The sequence below is a fragment of the Haliaeetus albicilla genome, chromosome 28 (genome assembly GCF_947461875.1).
Source record: "Haliaeetus albicilla chromosome 28, bHalAlb1.1, whole genome shotgun sequence".
NCBI lineage: Eukaryota > Metazoa > Chordata > Aves > Accipitriformes > Accipitridae > Haliaeetus > Haliaeetus albicilla.
Window position 1 is genome coordinate 13,664,069 of NC_091510.1, and position 27,679 is coordinate 13,691,747.

The window sequence follows — 27,679 nt, forward strand, 5'->3', positions numbered from 1 at the left end:
TCCTGGACACTGTGCTCAAGCATTAATACCCAGCAGGTTTGGGAATTCCAATTTTAAACAGTCATATCTAAAGGTAACAATCCCAATTCTTAATATTTGTCTGATTTTTCTAATCTTGGGAACAACATTAGCAAAGCAATTGCTATGTTACTATAAGTAACAAGGGTCTCATTCAGGTTAGTTTGCTACATGCTCAATATGTTCTGTAAGTCTTGAAGTCAAAGGATTAAAATCTGGGGAAACAGGACAACGATACAATTCTTCAAAAAAAAGAAAAATATGTACTTTAGGAAAACATATTTTAGGATAGTTCCCTTTCCTCTTACCTAAAATTTAAAAAGAAAATCAATAAATAAAAAGTAAAACTGGAGATGTGGATTATACTTTTGGCTGCGCCAGAAGTGATTTTGGTTAATCTCTGTTATTCTATGTGTAAAAATGACTGAAGGGGAGAAGTACTCATGTGCCACCCCAAGTTCACAGATGAGATGATGCACAGCAAAAGAGGATGAATGCAGTGAATAATTAACAATTAAATAGCAAAGGCAAGAGATCCTGGACCCACCCTGGTCTCAGTTCACTACCTTTTCATCTAAGCTAGTATTGTTTACAGTTCCTGCTCTATGCTATCCACAGCTAAAGTTTCCTTGAGGGGCTTCTGAGTATGGTAAGATAAAAGTAGAAAAAACTGGCTAAATAAAGACAATACTGGAGGATGGAGGCCCTAGAAAGTGTTTTGTGGCTTGTATTTTTGGAGGGTTTGTCCCTTTAAACTTTATTTGCAGATGAAAAATCCGTATTCTCTGTGACTCAATTCTGCATCTAAAAAGTAGAAATAATATTTCTTCCACCTCCTTATTTTCTATCTTGGCTAGTTATCCAGTGAAGCAGCTGAGCAAGGACCTGACTGGCATGGTACTAAAACAGAAACAGCAGAAACATGATTGGAGGAAGATACTTTTAATTAAGAGAGCAGCACTGGAAGCAATATCAACATGGACACCAGGTAAACCTTCTCATTTGCAATTTTTAGGTCACTTAAAAGCACTCTCTGACCGCACTGCTACCCTAAAATAAATTCAAATATAGTTTTCACCCACTTCGTGATCCTCTGATATTCCCAAAACAATGTAAAAAGGCTTCAATTTCAATGAGAATCAAATAAACAAACCTGGCAAGTTACAGATGTGATAATTGCCCACATCTGAAGAATAAATTGCTTTGGAAGCAGAGGAAATTCTTAAAGAGGTGCAAAGAATAACTGGAAGTAATGGAATGACTTCAGAAAAAGGGAGACTTAAGCTGAACACTAGGAAAAAGTTATTGACCATCAGATTTAATCAAAAGGCTTTAGGGGAAGCGGCATAACCCTGTAATCAGGAGCACTGAACCCGGCACTACAAAATGCACCACACACAAGAATCTAATACTAACAGGAGCCGGGATTTGATGACCTAATATGTGTTTTCCACACCTGATTCCTAAGGCACTGTAATTTTTCTAGCTAAACAGTGTGCTACTCTATTGTACTGCACAATAAAGAGCATATAACAAAATCAGATGATCATATTGAGAACAAACCAGCAATAACTTTCAATAAAAATTTCGTGTTGTAGTTGAGGACTTCATATTAATCGACAGATTTAATGTGAAACATGAATATGAACCAAACATTATTATTTCCAAGTTCATCTACCAGAACTCCATTACAAAGGCTCCCTTTTATATGGTACTTTTTATTTGCAGAAAGTGTTAAGAAATTGCATTGCCTTTTAAAGAATACTGTGTAAAGTCACAGATGTAAGCCATGCTGATTACACAGTAGGATTTCATTCATTTTAACCTGAAGGCTATGATTATGCCTCTTATGAGTGCAAGAAAGGGTTTCCTGCCCCTGTAGCAAATTTCTTCAGTAACATTTGCATTCAACTCAATATTACTAATGTGTTTATTACTCATAATGTGTTTAGTTTGAGATAAGAAGATGGAAGAAATGTAAAATTAATTGTAATATGGGTTTATTACAAAGTTTTCTTATTCATACAAAAGTTTCTGTACACATAAAGATTCAATTATCCACCATTAATGAACAGAGGGTCAACACCAAATTAAAAAAAAAAAAGAAAAGAAAAAGAAAATGGAAGTATGTGTATATGTGACTGTCGTGGTTTAACCCCAGCCAGCAACTAAGCCCCACGCAACTGCTCGCTCACTCCTCCCCCTCCCAGTGGCATGGGGAGGAGAAGTGGGGAAAAAAAGTAAAACTCATGGGTTAAGAACAGTTTAATAACTAAAATAGAATAAGGTGATGATGATGATAATAATAAGAATAATAAAAAAATAACAATAATTGTAATGAAAAGGAATATAACAAAAAGAGAGAAATTAGACCCAAGACAAGTGATGCACAATGCAATTGTTCACCACCTGCTGACCAATGCCCGAGCAGCGATCGGCCCCTCCCGGCCAACTCCCCCCAGTTTATATACTGGGCACGACGTCCTATGGTATGGACTATCCCTTTGGCCAGTTGGGGTCAGCTCTCCTGGCCGTGCTCCCTCCCAGCTTCTTGTGCCCCTGCTCGCTGGCAGAGCATGGGAAACTGAAAAATCCAGAACTTAGGATAAGCGCTACTTAGCAACAACTACAACATCAGTGTGTTATCAACATTACTCTCACACTAAATCCAAAACACACTATACCAGCCACTAGGAAGAAAATTAACTCTATCCCAGCCAAACCCAGGACAGTGAGGGAAGAAGATGACTACCAAATTGATTTCAGCCAAAACATTTTTTGACATGAACATGAAACTCAGCATGAATCTGTTATAGTTCTGCAATAAATCGTTTTCTACAGTTATCAACAAGTTTAGTCTACACACCAACAGCATGCTCACACACAAACATAGAGAATATAATCATACAGAAGACAGATTGCTACTAATTTTCTCTTCTATGCCCATTTTGAGTTTTCCCAGTTTCTACATTGTAGTGAAGTGTCTTACAGATCTTCGTATTATTTGGACTCCAGTCACAATAAAAGTTGCAACTGTCTATGTGAACAACACAAATTCATTTTCAGTTTTGAAAAGGAATGCATGGTTTCTGACATTAATATCAAATATCTGAACACCTTTAATACCTGATGACATAGCTCATGCACAATGACCATGGTGACATCCAGCAGGTATGATATAGAAGAAATGCTTGGGTCTAGCAGTATCCTTTGCTCCACAAAAACACTCAGTCCCCAGTTCTCCATAGCAGCATATGGGTGCTTAGGCACAGCTAACAGATCTAGAAATAGAAAGAATATACGTTAACACCTTGCCGGAGCTACTATGCTGTAGAGCTATTGTAAGTAAGGCCATAAATGATCACTAAAAGCATTTTAAATAACACACATGTGAAAAACAAAACTGAATTTCAGCTCTCTAGTAATGTTGTTTAGGAAACATTAATAAAATATTATCTTATGCCACTATCTGTTCACACATAATTACCATGTTATTGCTGTAACACAGTATTTCTAATTGAAGTTTTCTATACAGAATCCAGCTTATTTACAATACCTTGTTGATTTACTTCTGGGTTTGATACTGCTTCTCACGTTCACAATACCCTATCAATGTAGTAATTGGTATGTATTTTTTATCTTTTCATTAAAGCGACTCCTTTATGAACATCTTACACATCAAACCACATGTAAGGACTGATGTTAAGGGGAGCACTGAAGGAATACTGTTTCCTAACAACCAGAAAGATGGTAAACTGGTCAGAATCACCAGTTCTTACAAACAAGGTATCTCTGAGTGTACACTATTGCTAGCATTCATCCTCTGAGGACAGGACTGCTGACAGCGACCTCTCAGCCCCACAGGCTGGAACAACAGTGCCATACAAAACTTCAGGAGTATTATTTCAGTTCTGTATTCACTAAGTGACAAAATATTAGGAAGAAGACAGGAACGTCCTTCATCAGGTAAAAAAAAAAGTGGTGGGGAATTTCTCCCAGTGGCATGAGGTTGAACAAGACAATATCACAATGTCTATCCATGTGTTAGAAAATCTTACTGCAGAAGACTGAGAAGGAACTAACATTGACTATCAGTCTGGAACTAAATGCAAAATTACATTAAATTGACATAGGGATTAAACCAATACACAATGCTGCTTCATGGCAAAAACATCTGAAAGAGCCCAGAAATAACTTGTATGTCTACAAGAAGCCCAGTGCAACCCGCGTACAAATGAGCCAGAATTTTGGAAGCTACATCGTCACATCAGCATGGTGCTCCCTCCAGGCAAACTAATTAGCCTGGCTTCTTAATTAATTAGCCTGGCTGCTACACTCCTCTCATTTGGCTGTCTTACTTCTGGTTCTAAAGCTAGTTCATTCGCAGTGAACACGAGTATATCTAGGTGGTACTTCACTGGGTGGGATGAAAGGTCTCTGGGCTGACTTCCTAACCTGAAGAAGAAAAATTTTGACCTGCTTCTTCTGGATAATACTCTCAATTATATCACAGCACTGAAGCATCTCCTAAGTTTGTCTGTTTTGGCTTGCTGATACGTGTGGTGGAATTGGCTTGAAGAACAACCTGACAGCAGGAGCTCCACTTCAGGATTCACAGGAAGTTGCCACTGAAATACCAGGAATGGAAAACTTGGATATATTCCAGCACTCCCAAAAAGGGCCTGCTGCAAAAAGCATAAAAATACCAGCCTTCTAGTGGAAGCACAGAGAGAGTCTAGCAGCTACTTCCAAATACAAGCAAACTGAAAATATCCAAATTGCAAACAGAGACGTACTACAAATGGTAAAGAATAAATATTTTATATAAAGGCAGATGCTAGAACAAGAGCCTAATTAAAGAAAATAAAGCAAAAATCCAAAACACGGTGTTCAAGATTAGACATGCGACTAAATTCAAAATTACATGCTTTCCTTTTCTTTTTCAGTTGAAGCTCGAACTGTACTAATTTTTTAGAATAACTGCAATTTGTTATAAATTACATACAAAATGTAAAACTCCTGTCTGCTATACAAAGAAGGGATAAGAATGAGAAGAAAGGACACAAAGGCTACTGGGTGAAATCACTGAAGTTAATGGCAAATCTTCATGAACATTAAACAGGGATCTCTCCCATTCTCAACTCTGTAAAGAAAGCTGTTAACTTCTCCTACAGCAATTAAACTTTCCTCCAAAAGGCATCTTCAGAAGAAGAATACAGAGAGTCTCTGTTCTTATTTACACCCATTAAGTTTTCAGCAATTCCCCTCAAATAAGCAAAGCAACACCAAAATAGAACTAGCACAAAGGTAAAACTATTTCCCTACTTTTAACCGATCCTTTTGTTTCCTTTCTCTCCTTTGGGTTCATTTGTAGTTTTTGGTCTTTCTTGCCAGTCATAATGGACAGATTTTGTCAGTGTCAACCAGTAATAAACTGGAATAACTCTGTGGAACTGGGAAACTAGGGTGAGATCTCATACTAAACACCTTTGCAGGCTAATTATAGACTGCCTGTCACTATTGTGTCATCGGTATTGGTCTGCTGGTTTAGACCGATACTTTATAGCACTGACATACCAATAAAACCTTCCAATCTGATGGACGGGTAACTGCCTTGCAGGTAGACAACCGCAGAGGGATACTCTAAATCACTTTTATCCAACACAGCCCCGTTGCTCTGCAAGCCTGGAAACTCCTCTCTGCATCAGCTAACTCTTAAAGGGCTTTGCTGAACAGACAAACCAAAACGTAACAGATAACCCTGCTGGTTTCCAGAATGCTAATCCTTGCAGGTGACGTGAGCATACCAATAATGCTGAATGAATTAAGAAGTGTACCACAACGCACGAGCACACTCCTACCTTTTCCAAGCGCAGGGTCGGATGCACTGCACTTTAATGCCAAAGAAGAGACTTTCCTAATCCCCAGACTGAAGGATGGACTCTGAACATACTTATTATCACAAAATGAGAAATCTTTTGCTTCTCATTGTCCATGTCTAAACTCTGAATGTCCAAGTCTCAGTGTTAATTTAGAAATTAAATTCTTCAGTGGTCGGTCTTGATTGCTCCACAAATTTCTATTACCTTTAAATAAAATTCCAAACAGGCCTAGTTTTGTGGTAAAAGACACAATAATCTATATCCTTCTCTGAGGAGTCATAAACATTTGAATTCAGAGGAATAACATTTGATGTTCAAGTCTCAACATGAGAATTTGTGTTTCCCTCTGTTTATCACACCATTAGAGCACTGAGGAAGGTATCCTGTACTCCTGGAGGTGACATCTGTTGAGGTTTTAGTGTAATTTTTAAGGGGCAAGGTACAAAAGGAGGGGTGATGATGCACATTTTGATAGAAATATCATTCACACATATTACTGCTCAAAAGTGTTCTGCACTAACTGCAAAATGTGAACTACTGAATATATAACAGCTTGTGTGTATGCTGCATCCAGTTACTGTGCACACTGTTTAATTAAATTCTTTGTAAAGCACTTGTGAATGTTTGATTATGTGGATATTGCTGGGGAAATAGAAATGCGTGTTATTGCTTGCAGAGAATAATATCCTCATACATCATAAAACTGTTACTTGAGATTTCCTGATACAGCAGTGCAGAGAGTCCTGTGTACTGCTGGAATAATAGAGGGTTTCCACCTCTTGGCCTTCACAGAGACTAAATTCATGACCAAGAAGTAAAAACTATACAGCTAAAATAAAATCACCAGCAAAGCCATCAGGACAAAAACGTGTTGGAACTTCACACTAACATACTATACTGGCACAATTACTCGAATACAAGGATACCATTTGGACTTTTTTTAAATCTATTTCTGCGTGAATCTCATGAAAAACATTTCAAGTCACACAAAACGTACATAGCTCAACAGCTGCTTTTATTTCCAAACATTTAATTAAGGCATCATAACTATGTGAGCTTACATCAAAATATAATTGTCTGACATTATTAGCAAGTATCATCATAGTGCAAAATAGAAATTAACAATTTAACACCTAAGTTGGTCACAGAGTGAATCAACATTCAACGTTTTTTTTATCTATGAACTTACAATCTGCACAATTTGAACAAATGATACTGTTTTTCCTTTTCCCCCACTCAGTTATAGTATTTTCTAGGCACCCTTATAAACCATTAAATTCCCCACACCACACGACTGGGAACATCACTCCTGCTTTAAATGAGAGCAGGGTTAGAAGTGAGCAGGATTAAATGCCAAACAAGATCCAACTCTCTCATGCAGAGTACCCTAAATGTGGGGGTCCTTCCCCCCTCCTTTATCATCCTACTCTTTTACAAACATCAAAGCACCTTGTCCACCACTGTGATTCCACTATGTTTAACCACCTCGGTTTGAAGTCTGATGCAGATACTGGTATAACAGACACGCATCCTTACTATACATATGAATATGAGTGTGCGTATAAACACAGACAGACATCCACACGCATGAACACACTTACTAATATTATGTACTGCAATTTTATTTGGTTTAGCTGCTGGTTGAAATGTAACTGAGAGCTAGATCCTGCAGAACATATGACAGTATTAAATTTCTAATACTCAAGGTAGAAGATAAAAAGCACCGACTGGGGGGGGGGGGGGAAGAATAACTAACTGTGTGAACAATTTCTGAAAATTTTCTGTTATCATACATAAGTGTCCCAAATAAATTTGAGGGCCCTGAAACACTGCAACTTGTAAATGAGAACATACAGTGAGAAACAAGAATTCTCTGTCAAGCATCTTTACACATATGTTTTCCTTAATAAAACCAGGAGACACACAGAAATAAACTGTTCAGTCCATGAACTCCATGTTTTTTCCCATATAATCCCTATTTTTATTACAGAAATGACACTATAAAAATAATCTGAATTTACCTACATGCCTCTCACAACATTATTTTCATTCATTTCTTCAGAGAGGCTTTCTTCAAGATTTCAGGTGCAGATATCTTGCTACCCAGGTATTTCAGGGTTTTGACAACAATTTCAACAAATTAAGAGAAAGCATGGACTAATATCAGTTTATTCCAGTCTTGACAAATGAAAACCCAAAGTATGGTTTTGCGCTTTCCTAATGCTGCATAATGCAATCAATAGCTTTATTAAATCTCTTTAAAGGTCTTGTGTGATTTCCTAAATGACTGTTGTTGTAAAAAAAAAAAAAAAAAAAAAGAACTATTTACTAAAAGGGTTTATATTTCTGCCACTCAGATTCTTTAATCAAAGCCATTTCTTCTACAAAGAATAAGTAGAAGATGCTTTTCTGTAATGGAATACCATTTAATGATTTATGCAGATTTTAAGGAACAAGCCAACTCCAAAAAGTGACAGCTCTGGTTAAAAACCATTAAGTCAAACAGCAGCTATTGTAAGAAATACCCAATTTTTCTACTGATAAAGAACTACTGGTAACAGTACTTATAAGAAATATCTAAACTGACTACTGAAAAACTTTCTTTTCTGCACTGTTTGCTTAGTATATGACAGAGAAGTTTGTGCTGGAAAACCAAGTTTTCTTTGTATATACTTTCATCTCCTTAAAAAGACATTTGGTGGGGAAAAAGTCCCAAAAAAACCCAAACATCCCAGGGCGTGGTGAAAGCTCTCTGAAGCCAACTGGAAGGTCTCCACCTGACTGCAACAGCAGAACGAAACACAACTAATGGATCTGAGCATTCACCTTGCGACACTTTGAGACACCTGATTTTCAGAAAATACTAATGCGTGTTTCCTGAAAACTAAACCATTTCAGTATCTCACTTTTGGCACTTAAGACCTAGGTACCTTAAATTCGCTGTCTTTTAACTATTACTTTTATTTAAACTACAACTTAAGAGTATTCTTCTATCTTCTCTCACTATACACAAAGTATTCAAACACACAGAAGTCACAAACGACCTGGATGACAGCCCCGCGGGAAATCTTCAACTCACTTTTCTGTTTACCCAAATGCTTATTCTGGCACCCATCAGTTTTTATCTCTGGGACTACACCACCACTATCCTTCGGTAAGCATGACACTTACCAACCCACACGGACGTTAGCCTGCAGAGTTAATGCAAAGGTCTAAAACTGTTTGCCATTATTTCAGTCAAATCAAATGGCTTGTTGCAGACCCTGAGGAGAAATCACTGACACACAGCAGTTTATTGCTGGGGTTTTTATTGCTTCTTACTGCTGTACAAAGTATTACTTAACATTAACTGACATAAACAATGGATGGATTTCCAGAGTGTTTGATATGAATAGCTGATGTTTAATGCAATGTGAATACTAAAGGATCTGAGAGGGAAAAAAAAACGTGGGAGAAAAAGCTGGGGAGGGTAAGGGGGGAGAATAAGCAGTAATATAGAAAGAAAAACTGCTATTTTTTCAAGCAACTGAGCCTTGACACTAGGTAATGGCTGGTTTACAGTTTACGAAAATAAAATAGAAACCCGCTGATTTTATTTGACATGCATATTATTAAATTGCTTTCAATTTTCATAACCTCAATCTATAGATCATTGCTTTGTTATTTCAAAGTATATCAAATGATTCAATGTTAAAATGAAAAATGAATGCTATCACCCATTGAGGCTGAATTATGTATCATCCTGGTTGTATCGATCTCTACATGAATAATGCCTTTCTTTTAAATAACACCGGGACAGATCATTATGAATTGCTGCATGGTAACAAACAAGGAAAAAAAAAATCTTTCACAAAGTTTCTTTATAAACCTTTTTTCCCAGCCTTCAGTCTAATGTTCATATTCTAAACTCTGCTTAGACGTACATTAGAACAAAGAGTTACATGGAACAAACCGAGACACAAACTGAAATCAGCTCAGGTTTCTGTTAGTCCAAGTTAGAGGGCTAGTACTGCATGTGCATCCCTTACAATATATACACAACAGATGAACAGAGAAAATACATTCCAACTCTCAACATCAAAAGATCTGGAGGGAGGAAAAAAACAAGACAGACTTTTGTTGCCTTCATAAATACCGTTTCTAACATAAATACTGAGAGCATTGACATGATGGAAAATTGCCAACAGCCATTTTCCTACCACCACAGTTAATAGAGCATGAGGATTCTACGGCTGAAAACAACACACCACTGATTACCGAGCACTTCCAGTATGAATACTGCCACAGAGAAAATGATCAAGTGCCACTGCCGTATTCCTCCCCTTCGCTGCAAAACCGAGGTGCAGGTACACAGAAAACTCCAGAAATCTATACTACTTAAGAATTATAACAATGAGGTAAAATAAATCTTTTCATCTGGCACACATAAAACTGATTTGCATCACAGTAATAAAGACATGAATGTTTCCATTAGTACAACACTCTATATACCCAGATTTACCTCTTTTATATTTTCTTTAAAGTGATATCGTATTCACAGGTAATGGGCACAGTTTAGCAGTGAAAGTAGAAATAGGAATTTTGGGAAGACACGCAGGTATTTCACATTACCAGTATCTCAAAAATATGTATCACAATATTCCACCTAGATATAAAATTACAATATAGCTAATCATATGCACTACATCTGAAGGCAATGTTTTTGTGGGGACTGTATCTATTTATCTTCTCCTCTCCTCCAGATTAAGATGAAGAAACACAAATGGACTGTCCTGGATAGCTCGTGAGATATTGTTTTTAGGTCTTACTATTTATCCTAAGCCCTAAATAAAGTTTACTTTACATTCTTATGCAAAATCTTTAGATAATATTAGATCAGGATAAATTTTTTACTATCTTAATAGTAAAAATAGTATTCTATTCATCAGTTTATTTAATACACCAAGAATCAATAACTTTCTGTGACATATGACAAAAAAACCCAACATCCTGAATTCTAGGGAAACACGAATAACAGAGGACTCATTGTGTTCTCATGCAAGTCCACACTCTCTCCTCCCCACTCGTGCCCAAGGATGTAACCACTTAAACCAAGTCTGGTCACAGAATCCATATTCAGCCTTACAACAGGCTCACAGGAACACCCTAATGGACCAGTGGGTCCAAAATGTTAAAGTCAAAACTGAACTTTTTGGTGCATTAAGACATCCTGGAGAGATTTAACTGAGTGAATTTACTCCTTCATTCTGTTCTGGGAGAGCATGGGCACAGGCTGCCGGCAATGTGCTGTACAGTTACCCACCACACGTGAAAAATCACAGTTAAAAAGCAGGCATGCAAGATCACGCCAGAAAAAAAATCATCCTTCTCTACAGTTACTCCGGATTTCCCACAGTAAAATGCAGCGCCAGGACCTGAACCTCGAAGAAGCTTCGCTTTCCTGGCGCAGGAAAGCTGAGCAATGGGCTCCGCTCAGCCCACATCCAGGCAGGCAGAGGGAGGCTGTAATACATCTCTGAATAAAGAGGGTCTTCTTTAAGCATCTTGGGCTCAGAGTTATTCCTGAACCCCACGTGGTTATCAGCAGTGGGGAAAAAAAAAGGAATTAAAAGAAATAAGCAGGATGGAAAAGTAGAGTAGCTGAAACCTCCACCAGAGCTGTAAATCTCTCCAAGCATGGAAAACAATGGGAAGAGATGGAAATGGTGCTTCATTCTGCACCTGGAAGCAATAGCTACTAGTGAAGAAAAAGGCAATAATGAGAAAGTAGCCTTATTTCTGACATTTGTGGTTTCAGATATACTTAAAGTGTTGAATAGTTTCAATTAACTCAGAGAGTAGAACCCAAACATGAAAACATGTTACAAAACTGAAGAATACTGCAAACCATGTAAAAATAAAACTCTAGAAAGAAATGTTTTTAATCTGAAGTTACAAAAGAAAAGTGACACACTAAAGAGAGGCTGGTGACTGATACAAACTGAACTGTACTACTGAAGTTTGGCAAGGAGCTAACGAGAGCTGAGAACAGAAGAGGTTGTGACAAACCTGGGACAAGTACTTCAATGAGAGACTACCAAGAGACTCAGAAAGAAGGAAAAAGCAGAGCCTGACAAACAACAGGAGTCATCCAGTCCAGAACAAAGTTTATAGAGATCAGACAGATCTCTGACACGGTGAGTAAGATTGATAATCCAATATCCCACCAGAAAAGAAACCCGAGACAGAAAATCATGCAGAGCTCAGAGAACCTGTGGAGCTGCACACACAGTGACAGCCTGAACAAGCGACAGTCCTCTTCAGTGTGGGGGAAGAAATATTGGAAAGGTGATGGATTACATCTCTTCCCTCCACCGATGGAGTGACTATATTGACAAAGGGGATAATGACAGCAACACCAACTTCTATTAGTATTTCCTGGGTACTTTCATGACACTCAAATGCCCTAGGGTATGGTATTGCTACACTTTTGTATAAAATATCCCTTGTTAGTTCCCTTAAATCACATTTAAGCCAAATTAAGGTAAAAAAAATCGGTAACAAATTTTATCAATAACTGTCAAAACAGACAATGCTGTAACAAATGCTTACAGAAGTTACCACCAAATAGACAAAATCTATGCTTAATGTATTTACACTGATCCATACTCACATTCATATTGAGCTGGCACTGACAAGCGGGCAATCACGGCTCCAGTCCTTGTGCACACCTTATGTTTCATGTCTTCCCTATCATCGAAAAAGTATTCAAAAGTTCTGGTCTGAGAATTCATCTGCAAGAGTTGAACTTCTCATGGAACACTTTCAGGTGTGCTCCTCCACTCCCTCTTATATAGCTTCATATTCCTGCATGTCCCTTGGTTAAACCACAACAGGCTTTTACCAATCTCACTTTTGAAATGTTCCTGGGATCTAAACAGATTTAATCTTTCATCCTGACTCATTTTGTTTCCCCCATTTTTGGGACACAGTCTGTCCATTTTTCTTAATAGTGCTTGTTCACTTCCTTAGATATGCAAATATCTGTTTGTTAGACTAGAAATTATCTTCCATACTAAACTGGCTGGTAAGCAGCTTCTTACTTCAATGACTTCAGTGAGGGGATAAAAAACATTTCCCCCTCCCTTTGGTAATTTATTTGCATTTTTCAATGTGTAATGTGACCTCCCCTGGAGCTTACATTCTGTATCAATCTTTACCTGTGTTATACAAAGACCTAAATAGAATAAAATGTAAGCAGCTCATTACTGCCTGCTAACTTAGACCAGTAATGCTAACACACCAGTAATGAATCACTTTGGGATAGCAGTGGGCTTGCAGTGACTGATCCCCATTGCAGCCTTACTGCTCTCGAAGTCAGAGAGCAGAGTAAGACAACTGCAGGATATAAGAAGACAACATACAGAAGGTACGTCCTCCCTTGCCTTGCTTTTGCACAAGGAAGAACCCATGTAAAATTGGAACTTTTTTTAATTGCCTACAAGGGGAGATATTTTGAGAGACCACCGATGTCAAATATTTCTATGTTAGACGAATATGTAAAATTCTGGCATAAGCCATTTGAAAAGGTTATGCATTCCTCATGGGGTGGCACAGACAGGGTATCAGGTTTTACAGAGTAACACTTCACAGGGGGAAAACCAGGAAGAGAGAGTGGCAAGAGGCTTTGGACAACACTGGAAAGATTAAAAAAATGCCAAGCTAAAACTAAACACACCAAAAAAAAGGCATAAAGGCTATACAACAGAAGTACTGTACTGGAAGCACAGAAAGCTGTTAATACACAAAGATGTACAAACCACAATGACAGCATTATCATCATGTCTAGCCAATAGAAAAGATACTAAGATTCCTTGGAATAATGGATTAGGCAACCAAACTTGTGCCAAATGCAGTTTTTTTAATCAGCAACTACTGTAAACACTACTGAGAAATCCCATTTACAGACATCTGAAAAGTCCATGAAAAGGCAACAAGAACTGAAAGAGCTAAATAAAGAGGATGTCTCTGTAATCCCACAGCCCATTCAGAAACAGTATGACAGGAAACATGTAACTAAATTCTTCAAGTACCTTTAACATGGTATCAGTGCAGTGCTCTAACAGAATCACAGAATGGTTGAGATTGAAAGGGACCTCTGGAAGCCATCTTGCCCAACTCCCCTACTCAAGCAGGGCCACCAAGAGCTGCTTCCCCAGGACTGTGTCCAGACAGCTTTTGAATATCTCCAAGGATTGAGACTCCACAAACTCTGGGCAACCTGTGCCAGTGCTCGGTCACCCTCACTGAAAAAAGTGTTTCCTGATGTTGAGAGGGAACCTCCTGTGTTCCAGTTTGCACCCATTACCTCTTGTCCCGTCACTGGGCACCACTGAGAAGAGCCTGGCTCCATCTTCTTTGCACTTCAGGTATTTAATACACATTGATGAGATCCCCCCTGAGCCTTCTCTTCTCCAAGCTGAACAGTCCCAGCTCTCCCAGCCTCTCCTCCTAGGAGAGATGCACCAGTCCCTTAATCATCCTTGTGGCCCTTGACTGGACTTTCTGCAGTACGTCCATGTGTCTCTTGTACTGTAGAGCCCAGAACTGGACCCAATGCTCCAGGTACAGCCTCACCAGTGCTGAGCAGAAGGGAAGGATCACCTCCCATGACCTGCTAGCAACCTTCCTAATGCAGCTCAGGGCACCATTCACCTTCTTTGCTGTGAGGGCACAGTGCTGGCTCACGGTCAACTTCATGTCTGCAAGCTTCTTTCTGAAAAGCTGCTTTCCAGTTGGTTGGCCCCCAGCATATACTGGTACATGGGGTTATTTCTTCCTAGGCGCAGGACTTTGGACTTTATGAGGTTCTTGTCAGCCCATTTCTCCAGCCTGTTGAGGTCCCTCTGGATGGCAGCACAACCCTCCAGTGTATCAGCCACTCCTCCCAGTTTTGTGTCATCTGCAAACCTGCTAAGGGTACATGCTGCCCCACCATCCAGATCGTTAATGAAGATGTGAACAGGACTGGAGCCAGCATTGACCCCTTGGGTACACTGCTCGTGACTAGCCTCCAACTAGACTTCATACCACGAATTATCACCATCTGGGCCCAGCTATTCGGCCAGTTTTCAATCCACCTTACTGTCTGCTCACCTAGCACATACTTCATCAGCTTCTCTATGAGGATCTTATGGGAGACAGTGTCAAAGACCTCACTGAAGTCCAGGCAGACAATATCCACTGCTCTCCCCTCATCTACCAAGCCAGTAATTTCATCACAGAAGGTTATCAGATTGGTCAAGCATGACTTCCCCTTGGTGAATCCATGCTGACTGCTCCCAGTCACCTTCTTGTCTTTCACGTGTGTGGAAATGGTTTCCAAGATTAGTTGTTCCATCACCTTCCAGGAGATTGAGGTGAGGCTCACTAGCCTGTAGTTCCCTGGGTCCTCCTTCTTGCCCTTCTTGAAGATGGGGGTGATATTTGCTTTCCTCCAGTCCTCAGGTACCTCTCCCAATCACCATAGGCTTTCAAAGATAATCAAAAGTGGCCTCATGATGACATCAGCCAGCTCCCTCAGCATGCGTGGGTGCATCCTGTGAGGGTCCATATGGTTAAAACTAGAGAGCTCTGTCACAGGCACTAAACAAAAATTTGGACGTCAATATTGAAGCAGAGAATTCAAGAAGATCTTGGGTTTTCTTTAAAAAAAGGTGAGAAAATCTCCCCTTTTTTCCAAAAGATACAACTGAGAATTTTTTGTGTGTTACAAATGTATGAATCCTAGTTCAAATCTTTGTAGTTTCAGCAAATCAGACAAGTACTTTGGATTAACTGCCAGATAGGCAGGGAACAAAATCGAGAGCTAGATACTGTCTATACCAACAAGAAAAAGGTTGTTATCAGGGAAAATATGGCCTATGACTGCCAGAGAACTGAAGCCTTTCAGAAAGTAATCAATGCTTTTAGGATAGAATAGCCAAGGCAGCATATTGCTGTCACTCCAGACAAGTATTTACTGAGGGTAGAGGCACACTTTCTACAGTTCCCTAAAAGAATGAAGAAATAAGGAATGTAATTAGGGAATCAAAAAAACCTAAGCAATCACTCCTGAGACACCACAATGAATTAACCATCTCTGCACAGGCAAAATACAAGTATTTTATGGTAAACTCATGAATTTGAGCAGATCAGAGATTACTTGTACACTTTTCCCAAGTTTGGTTTGTGAGTATGGTTTAAAAATTGGTTAAATGACTGGTGAATTTATGTCATCCAAATGTCCCTGTTATGTTATTACTACGTTTTAGCTGAAGAAGAAAAAACAGACAGTGGGAATTTTAGCTGTAAGTGGTTCTGCTTCCCAGACAAAAATTATTACAGGTAGGACTCAGTCTAAATCCATGTTCTGGTCAGAACAGTAAGTTCCAGACACATCTGTGCAGACAGGCCATCCTGAATTTTACGCGACGCACACAACACACACTTCCACATTTAAACCTGTGGGCAGGATGCTGCTTCTGAGGCATTTTTTGGTGAATGAATGCTGGAGGCTATGTGCCTCCCAGATGATGGCTACGGATAGAGCCAGGGACTCTCTTCTTGACTCTTCTCTATACTCTTTACCAACCTCATTTTCCTAGGGCTGAGACCTGACCCACAGGACCTCCACCCCATACTAGAGACTTCAGTGCAAGCTGTCACTGTAGTCTGTGAGCATGGTCCTCCTCTCGTACCCCTCTCTTCTAGCACAGTCCCCCAGCCCAGCCTTCCCATTTGGGAACTGACTCCAGGCACATGAAGACAGTATCGGTCAGCTCTTGACAAAGAAATGGGCTTGGAGGGACGTCAAGACCCAGGTACAAGACTATTACAACAAATAAAGCAATAGCATCAACATCTAATAATCTCTCATGTAGAATTACCTACATTTGGAGTTGCACTACAACCATTCTGTTGATGTATCGCCCATTGCTACTACCTATAGGGTACAAATTAAACCAATTTCTTCAGTCAGTATGCCCTTTTTGACTTCTGAACTAACAAATCTCACCCCCTCAAATTTAGTTCTTCAACATAAATTGAAATAAGAGAGTCAGCTTTTCTGGTTTTTCAACACCATGTTGAACAAGTCATGGAACTGAACTAAACAGAATGAACCAACATAAATAAAACTTTATTCTCCCAATAGCACAAGAAACTGTAACTACCCAAAACTGATACAATACTTCAACATTCTTTTTTTCTGGGGTCTAGCAAATTACGTTTCCAAATTTAGTAGCCTGTCATTCTTTAAGATTTCAGCTGAACAGTAAACTGTTTGAATATTACCTCAAATTTAAATTAGCACTAAAGAACACAGATCAGTCAGGCCCCCAAAAATCTGCTACAATTTACAAACTGAGTTCTAAAGAGAATATTTTACGCTTAAAATTTGATTTAAACTTTGAAAAATCTGATTTAAATTACATTTTAAATAACAGCATTTTGTACATTTTTACTAATATATTTGCTGTAAAATATCTTTCTGTTAGTGTGCACTTTTTACTCAGAATGCTACTCTGGAGTAAACACGGAACTCTTGTCATGTCCAAATGAAATCATTTTTTTCTGTACTCAACAACCATAAGAATTGCAGACAAAGAGGCTATTCCTACTTCTCCAGATATTTTGTGTTTTGCAAATTTCAGGGTGATGACCAAAGAGCTAAGAAGGTAGCTTGGAACACCAGAAAAGCACTAGCTTGAGCTAAAAAAAGACTGGATTACTTCTGAAGAAACAAAGATTCAGTGCTGGTGGAACTGAGAGATCCTGCCTCAGAGTACCAAAAAACACAGTGGGAAAAGCTGAAAAGTATTGCCAGAAGGCTTGAGAGACACAGTTGAAGTAGATGAGAAACACAGACAGAGAAACTGAGAAACAAGTCAAAGAAATGAAAAATTTGTCTGAGAGTCACTAAGCAAGGGCCTAGAAGCTGAGGAAAGGCTGCCAAAGGGACTATGAATACAAAGAGGAGAAACGTTTTGAGGGGATGAAGAAAATGAGAGAGCAAATATGAATGCAAAAAGAGAATACAGGCTTAATCCTGAGTACATGATTTAATCTCACTTATTTGAGCACACCTTGCTAGGACACATATGCAATTCCTCAGACTCGGTCCAATAAGGTTTTGCACGTCTTCAATGCATCGGACAAAAGGAAACAAAAAAAACATGAAAAATCCCATCTTTTCCACTCTCAAGAGTTGAAGGAGCTGAAGGTTCATGAGGTATTGACAGCAACTGTTTGGTTATTAACTAGAGAAGTCAACACTTCAGAAATTCACACATTCTGCCTTTCTGAAGAACTTTACACAGCCAGAAGGGCTGCGGAGAAGTTCTCAGGAATTCTGGAAATGAATAAAACCTTGGGAGAACTGTAGCTTGAGGATTACTGAAGGAACAGCTTTACCTGATGAAGTTGTATTTGAGAGCACACTATATACAAATAAGGCAGTGACAAAGAGAATTCAATGACCACATGAGCATCAAAGATGTTGAAGGAAAAAACAGCAGTTCAATAAGCTGAACTAGCAAAAGAAGCCATAAAAAAGAAATTTGAATAAAGTAAACATAAAGCAGACAGAAATTCAGTGCCACTAATTGCACCTACCAGGTAACAGAAGCTGAGAACCTTCCTGATCAGCCCTTTTATTGGCAACAAGAAAGAAACTAAAACAGATATAGCATGTTCTTCTCCTAAAAGAGCACTACTTGTCCAAGTACAATCTTGTCTATGCCCACGTTATACTGTGGCATTACAAAGTCATGGAGATAAATGTCTGCTCTCAGTACTACTAGCCCACTGAATACATAAACTTTTCCAATTATACAGAAATCTGAATGGTTTCCCTGAGTAGATTTTCATTCCCTGCATCATAGATTTAAACATTAAAGTTATATTAAAGTTATATTAAAGAACCATAACAAAGTTAGGTCCACAAACCTCATCTAAACTTGATAACCTATGAATAATTTACATTAAAATAATATAGTTTTCATTTTAAAGTGTTTCTATTATGACTTTACTCTTTTAGAATCATAATTTTTCCATACCATCTTGCTCCATTATTATTTACAGAAAAAACAATTTCTGATCATTCCACTTAAATGAAAAAGAATCCAACTGAAGATTTTGCTGCATCAGTAATGTTTGATGAAGACCATGAAAGAGCATATAGGCTTTTCTTTTCAGAAAATGTAAGAATAACGTGCACAAAATAAGTATTGCAAAGTCTATTAGAAGAAAGATAATAACCTGCTAGATCTTCAGTATAATGAAAGGCACAAAAGAACAACTGGCATGGGATCAGGATCTAATAGTCCTTGAATCTAGAAAATCTTTTTGTTCTGGCTCCCATCAACACAGTTCAGACTCCACGGATAATTCAATGTGCTCCACAGAAGTGTTCTTAAACATCTTAACAATACCGTGCAGAGGACCACTGCAGTCCTGTAGTGAACTTAGTAAGCCAGCACCCCAAGTCATCAAATCATCTGCACTGAAAGTATGCAAGATTCACTCTGAAGTCTATGAACCAAGTTCTCCTTTACACTGAAGACATCATCTTCTCCTTCTAAAAGACAGGCTATAAAACAGCCTGAATGAAACAGTGTTTTCACGTGGTTCCTGGTCCCTTTTCAATGCTGGAACAATGTATAACAGTGTTGGTTCAAATGTAAATCAGATTCAAAAGGACTAAGGATTTGCTTAAAGCAAATGATTAAATATGTGGAAGATCAAAGCCTAGCACTTCACTGGCATCTGAGAATGCAAATGAAAGATGCACAAGAGGATGAAGAAAAACAAAGGAGAACTGGAGGATTCTTTCTTGGAGCAAGCATTAAAAAATCTACTGGTTTAAATTAAACAATGACTATTTATCAGTGGAGGAACCCTCTCCTTATCTCATGGCTTTACTTGGTGAAAGGCACATTATAGTATTTCTATAGGAGGACAGTTTGTTTTGTTTTTTCATGCTATTATTTTGATAGTCCTCAAGAAGATATTTTACTCTTAAAGCCAGTTTTGTTCTCTCTCATTTAGCAAACATTGATTTTTTCCCCCCCGTCTGCATTTCAAATAGAGCTAAAACAAGCAAGGCTGGTTTTGCTTAATACCTTCAAAGGTGCTGAACCTCCTCTGGCTATCTGGAATAAAAATCCACAGCTGTGACTAGTTCTTTATGGATATTCCAATCAAAATTTCTTCTTCTTCAAAGCTTCAATAGCTGTTTAAAAGAAGTACAATGCATCCTTCTTCAAAGATGACAGAAAAGGTACAGCACTTTGCATTACCATACATGATCTCAGTACATTCCTTGCTGTCTGCTCTGCCTGGGAGTTCAGCTTGATGTCAGCTTGCAGGTACTACAGTGATGACCAAAGATAGTCATCCACAGAGACAAATTACTAGGGGCTTCAGGAATACCAGCTATCCTGCCAGCAAGAAAAAATGAAACACATATTTAGCAAAACGCACTTTTGTCTCTTGCCACAGCTATATGCTACACAAGGAGCTGCTATTTCATTTACAAGTGAATATTCAGTGTTGCAGTGACAACACAAATTTCAGCGAATGGAGTAATATGCTTGACAGAGTGTTGAAGAACAAGATTATAACCTGTCCTCTCAAATTTCAGCACTTGAAGTAACCAATGGAAAACTTTAGAAGCATCAGACAAAAGATGAATAATCCCAACCATTACTTCAAGATCCAGAAGAGCACATTCATCCATTTGGTATTTAATGTCCTAGATACTCACCTTTTTCCACAGACGTTCTCTCACAATTTCATATTAATTATTTTGGGTAATAAATGTATGGGTTAGCTTCATTTGAAAACAAATGTCCAAACACAATGAATTAATTTATGCAATATATAATACACAGAAATGCATGTATTATAGAAATATATTCTAGCAACTAGTGAAGAAAGGCAAGGAACCCTCATGATAACAAAAGTTACCACAGAATTTTGCTACTTAGTCTATACAGTAGAAGTCCCTCTGACAGCGACAAAGAATGTCATTCCTAGAGATTCTACCTCTTGAAGTGTTTTTTCAGAGTCAGAGAAATGTCTGACTTGTATCAGGATGCAATCTGATCACAATAGTACTGCTGAAATCACACTTAAGGGAGCACATCTCCAGGAACATGAATCCCTGTAATAACTGCTTCACTTGGCCTGCAGAAAATCCAAGTTTCTCAATACATTCTGGCCTCCCCATAAATCTCATTGTCATTTCCAGTGTATCTCTTCCAGTTCATGTTATTTGTTAACTCTTCTCTGCTTCTAGTACTTTAATGATGCTTCCCTCTTGATCAAAACCCTTTATTCCCTTTTTGCCTGTATCAGACTACTGCCTTTCACAGCCTTAGATGTATTTGCAATTTACTGTGTTTGGATGCTGGAAAGGACTGAAGAGAAAACTGAAGAGAGAACTGAACCTTCTGTGACTCCACAAGAAAGAAAAGTAGTGGTGTCATCAATCCTCGAAACTCCATTGGGTGTATGTAATCACAGACCCAAAGGAATCGTCCATGTAACAGCCTTATCAGCCTTTCTTACGCAGCATCAGCAATTGCAGCTTTTTGCCACCCTGTTAATGTATCACACTGACATGCCAGGAACTTTCCCCTAGGTCACACTGGCACAGGTCAATAGTATTTTTTCTGATCTAGTCTATTCAATGAGCTACGATCAGCTTACCAGGCTCATGTGGGAAATCATGTTTAACACACTTCAGGTACAATGAAGATTTAGACCTCTTGGTGTCCCCTGCTTTCTTTGCAACTTTTGAGGTTTTACCTTTTGTACTAAAGGTTTTAAGTATGCTGCAAGCAGTTGGAAAGCATTTTGTGGTTTCTTCTAAACTAAAGGACTATTAAGTAGTCATCTGCAGCTGAAGGTGACTAGATTCGTTTATTCAGTTGGTTTCATGAAGATCTGAAAATTTTCTCTCCCCCTCTCTCCCTCCAGCACAGGATATCAGAAAACCACAGATACATACGTGATCAAATCTGAGGCTGAAGGTTACACGTCGATGTTGACATAAAACTACAATTACCTGTCACTTCCTAGACTTCATAGTCTGTTGAAGTCTACGTTTTTTTCCAGCAGGCTACTGAGTTTGCAGGAGTCTGCGTGTTATTTTGGTTGAAGCAAGACCACTGATCTTTCTTCTTTCTTGCAATATAATGTGTCTAGGAGAGCGGTCCTGTTGCAATGTGCTTTTTCTTGACCCTTTATGTCAAGGTTCTATATAGGTACATGAACAAATCTAGTGTTGATGAAGTAGAAGAGCGCTTAGGAAAAACACCAACTTAGCACACACTTGAAGCAGCATTCGCCTCCACAATTCCAGGCTACATCTATCTTCCCTTGGCAGCAAAGCCACCTGATGCAGAGCTGTGTCTGCCGGCCCACATAGGAAATATGCTGGAGGTGATTGAATGGCTCACCCAAATATGCTGAACTGGCAGGCATTGCCATCTCATTGTAATTTTGCGTCAATAAATCAAGAGTTAAAAGGCATATAATACGAGGTGACTTGAAGTGGCTGTCATTAATTATGTTCTAGCTTTTGCTTAGTAACCACCACAACACAGTCTTCCATAAAACTAATCCTAATTACAGTTTGACAAGTTTCCCAAATTATGCTTATGATTTATTTTAGCATGACAGTTTTGGAAACTGCAAGAGCTGTTCATTTCCTTTTTATTTCACAAGTATATCAAGCAGAGGTACAGTCAGAGATAAACAAACACATAAAAAGTGCCATCTGAACCTCCAGGAACCAGCAAAGCCGGTGTTAGAAGTCACTAGTGTACCCTGAAAATATTAAAAATTAAATTTGTAATAACTACAATATCAGTTTCAGAAACTGATTAAAAGACAGCAACTTCCTTCTGATCTCTTATTGGAGCAAATTAATCAAAAATTCTCTTCGGTACTTCACTAGCAACTCTGTAAAAAAGTATTTTCTTTTATCTGTTTTAAACCAATCTCTGAGCATCACATGTAGTAGTGTCCCTTGCAGGATTTGATGAACTGTAGTTCTGCATGAATTCATTTACAGTTTTATTTTTCTCTTTCATAAACTCTCTGTGAAGAACCTCCTTAATAATATATTTTGTACTCTCAAAGTCAAACCAGTTTTGGATAAAAACAGGGTAGACTAGAAAGAAGGGAGAAAAAAAAAGAGTTACAAGTAATTTTTAATTTTAAATTCCATCTCTCAGAATAATTCTTATCTGAATCATTTCAATGTTGCAAAATACACTTTTCTTGCTGCTAACCTCCCTTTCTCTGGAAAACAAGGGAATAAAAAAAAGGGTGTTGCTGGTTTTGTCCAGTTTACAAAAAAACATTCAGGACAAAATGTTACAACAGGGGATGGAGGGGGGCGAAATCAGTCTTCATTGCTGAAAGCTGCAGCCAAATTTGCAGACCTGTGTTTATATAACATAGCTTTATAAACTCTTAATAGCTAGCATATCAACTAGCTTTCTAAACTCCTATAAGCAGGACAGGAACCTTCATTTCTGCAAAAATGGCAGTCAGAATGAAATAAAACTTTTAAATTCATGTGTTACAAGAAGAATGTCATAGTCACACTTCAAAATCATGAGTATGCAGCTAATGAATGAAATGTCACATCTCCCATATTCTCTGGTCACCCATACCTGGCACTGTTCCTCAGTAAGGCAGAATCCTTGAATTGGCTCACATCTGGCTGCTGTTCTGCTCTCAGCTTTGGTAGAAAATGGGTTAATTATTAAAAAACAAAAGATAAAACACTCTCTCTGCCTTCAGTTTGAAGTGTACGCACACACCAGCCTTTTCTATACATTTTTGCCTTTAGCTGACATTAGTCATACTGTGGCATATTCTGGAAAAAATTGTGTAGTGCTGGCTGCATAACTTTAACCCTAAGACCGATTCCTGAGAGGTACCAGCCTCAAAGAACACTAATGCTCTTACTGCTTACAAGGAGATTGCAAGAAACGTGCAGGACCGCGCTTCTTTTCTCAGCAACCTGCTTACACCAGTGCAAAGGCTCTGAGCGTTGCTCCCTGCTCTGTTTGCTCTATTGATCCTCGGCTGCTACCTGGGACATTGCAGATAATGCCAATTATAGGGGCCGCAGACTCCGGCAGCATTTGCTGAGGAGCCTCTGCTTGATCTCGCTCCCAGCACGAGGAGGCTGGCACAGCTCATGATCTGGAGTGAAGCAACAGATGGGAAGGAGGGGAGAAGAAACAGAATCAAAGCTGTTCCACGCTGTTTGCTCAGAGGTTGCCAAAACAGGCACCGACAGCGAGCAGCCATAGGGAACTGAGGATAGCTTAAGTCCTAATTTCTCAGCAGGTGCAAAGCACGGAGATAGCATTTTAAAACAACCCCCTAGGAAACCCTCCATTTTTTCCCCTCTCCCTTCTTTTTTTCTTTCTTTCTTTCTTTTTTTTTTTAAACAGTTTCATCCCTTAACAAACAAAATTGCCAGTGGCTTTCAACTTACAGCAACAACCTGGAGGCAACTCACGAGTACTTTGTCAACAATGCTAATCTGTAAGCCAAAGAAAAAAGAATTCCATTTACAGTTAAAAAAAAAAAAATAGTTGTTTTCTCTGCCAAACAGGCCTAGGAAATGTAAACTGATGTAATCAGGTCCCTACAGCCTGCAAGAATGTAAGAGTTCTGCTTCTGTTCCAGCACCGCAGATCTTTCTTTGTCTTGCCCTGTCCCCCTCTCCTACGCGTACACATTTGTATTAGATTTCACTTATGCTTGGCATGTGTCTCACAGAAATCACAGAGAATGACCCTGTATGCTCTGGTGTGCAGACGTTCCCTTAACACACACATTACCGACTACATGGCGAAGACTTTCCCTCGTTATCACTGGTCACTGGGAGACACTTCTCCTAAATCAATGAATCAAAAACTATTCAATGCCATTTAAGGAAAGAAGCAGCTTTTTTTTATGCCCTTGAATCTGGGAGCTGGATACTTTATTGACAGGGTACTCCAATACCCCATTTTTAAGGACCATTACAAGCAAGAGGGAGTACACTGATGTTAGCTAGTTATTTTTAAATCAGCCTTAAATCGAGTTAAAGTGAAACAAACATACACATTTTCTAAATCCAAACACCAGTTTGCACAGTTAAAAAAAAAAGCATAATGATGATTTAAAGAGAAGAAAGAAGCAGACATACATCTGCTTTACACTTCAACCAGCTTTAGAACTTTCTCCCACACTGTATAGTTTAGTTAGTAAGCCAGTAGTTCTTCTGGCTGAGGACTGTGATTTTCACATGTCCCATCTCCTAGGGTAGCCTTCACCCTTCACCGGTAAAGAGCCCAAATAACCAGATGTATTCTTTCTCTTATAACCCTGATCTATCATTGGAAGCCTTCACATTCCAGACTCTTCTTTCATTTCCCCATCTTCTGCCTAAAACCCCTCTTATTTGTATACTTCCACCCAGGCAAGAAGAAACCTAGTATCTCCACCCATCATCTAGCCATGGCCTGCTTTGGAAGTGCTAACATGTGAGGTGAGAACCAAACAGTGTTAGCTGCCTGGGCTGACAACAAGTGAACCCTCAACAAGTTATTTCCTACAAGACACAAGACTCCTTTCACCAGAGCTGGAACCGTTCCATACTCATAGCCTGACACTGATTGAAACACGTTAATCTCTCTTATTTTATAGAGAGGTACACAGGGGATGTGTGTGAACCACACAAAAGGCAACACTTTTTACTGACACCAGCTATGGTGGTAACAAGTCTCCTTGGAATGATAATGAGTTTGGGATGAACTGATCTTAATCCTGTCTGGAAAGGTACATTGATACCCTAATGAATACCTTAAACTGACTTTGCACCAGGAATTAGAAAACGCAATCCCTCATCCCCTCCGGTGACCATATAACTGTTGCATCTTGCTTTACCAAATGCTTCAGTGAGCAGCACCGCTGGGAGTGAACTGTTGTAAAAAAACACACAGCACAAGGTTCTCCCTTTTTTCATTTGTTAGCCTCTCTCTCCCTTCTGCCCTTCCATCCCTGTCAATCAGTAGCTGTATTATGTGCTGAAGCAAGAGGGTTTACATCTCTTACAAAGTCTCAGATAATCTACTGTAAATGAATGCTTTTATTCATCTGACTCTCTTCCTTTTCACAATACCTGCAAGGTTCTGGCCTTGATGAGAAGTGAAAGCACCAGGTTTTACAAATGAATCTGCCTCCCCAGCCACAGCATGGATTTTGTAAGACCCAACTCTGGGAAAGAACTGCCTGTAGTAAAGCTGGCCATGGCCCCTATCAATACATGAAGAAGAAAGAAACTGAGCGGATTTGGGAAAGATGTGGAATTGACATAGTCTGAAAAGGAGAAATAATACAGTACCTAGAGAATATATGCTTAAATCAGTATTGTAGTATTCCACAAAATAGAAACAACATGACTGATCGTGTTGCTTCTGGACCTGCTTTGCAACATCTAATTTAAGTGCCCAAAATATGACATCTGGATTTTGTCTTTAATGATTTTTAAGTAGCTTATGGTCCTAGGAGGGAACAGGTTACCATGTCGTGCCTAAATTGTCAGATTTTCTCTTGATTACCAAGAGCCCTTTTTCTCTGATTTGTTTCTCCTTTCTGCTCCAGGCCTAAGGTATGGCAGAAGGTTTTACTTCAAACCAATGAACTATCACATAAGGTCTACGTTCAGTCTTTCCTACTTGCACATTTTCCTTCCTGCCCACTCCTTACAGACCAATGACAGCTATTGAGTCCAAGTAGAAAACAGCTATTTGTTCAAGGACATCTCATTTGCTTTACCAAGTCAGGACACGTTTACTGTGGAAGAAAAAACAAAATTGTACATACAGTGTTTTATATGGTATGCTTTAAAATTCATGTTTATATTTCCTCCAAAAAGTAGAGTAAAATTAAACATTCAAGGCCCCAATGAGCTTTGAGAAACTAGACTTGAAGAATCCTACCTGTCAGCACAACTAGAATCAGACTCAAAAAGATTCACTTGGGTCAAGAAATTCTGAATCAACAGTATTTTCTGGTAGGAATATTAGAAGCAGAAGACTCTAGGCATATTTAAACTGGAGTTTGCTGAGTTGCTGATACAGCTTGCAGCCAAACACAAAAACAGGACTGGGTGCAATGAGCCAGGATGTCCTTTTCCAGGCTGTGTTCCCAACTACCTTATGCATTCTGTCAACCTGGCCCTAACAATCCCTGCATTTTCTCCTATTTAGGGTGGTCCCGCAGCAAGTCAATTTCTACCACTCTGAAAATAAATCTATTTATTTATAGCAGGTGTACAAGTTATCATTCTGGGGCTGTTGCCCAACAGCATTTTAGAATAATTCTCAATTTTTTGAAAGAAAAAAAAAAAAAACAACTAACGGTACTCAGAGATACACAGCTATTTCTGTTTGCTTGTGCTTGCTTCTCAGTCATTTATTCGAAGGATGCCAAGATCACATCTGTGCCAAGAAGAGTTAACTAAAGTCATTCTTAGTCCCTTCGGAAGCACTGCAGAAGTGAGATATTAATAGCTAAAGCAAACTCCACTTTTGCCTTTTTCAATTCCTTTCTTTGGTGTCTTCCAAAAGGACACCGTACTGAAAAAAACATGCTCCTTGGTGTTCAGAGTGAAGTGGTAACTGGGAGGAAGCCCTCGCTTGCTCAGCATTTCCCCAGATAACACAACCTTTGACCAAAGA

At 38.9% G+C, this 27,679-nt stretch overlaps 1 protein-coding gene across 2 annotated transcripts in view; it reads right to left on the reverse strand.

Moving 5' to 3' along the window:
* The window catches only part of TRHDE (thyrotropin releasing hormone degrading enzyme), a 221,401-nt gene that overhangs the window by 132,933 nt on the left and 60,789 nt on the right, over positions 1 to 27,679 (reverse strand). For both annotated transcript variants that reach the window (XM_069773711.1, XM_069773710.1), the window contains exon 4: positions 3,145 to 3,299. In XM_069773711.1, coding sequence (XP_069629812.1) covers positions 3,145 to 3,299 — 155 coding nt within the window. The remainder of the gene's footprint in view (positions 1 to 3,144; positions 3,300 to 27,679) is intronic.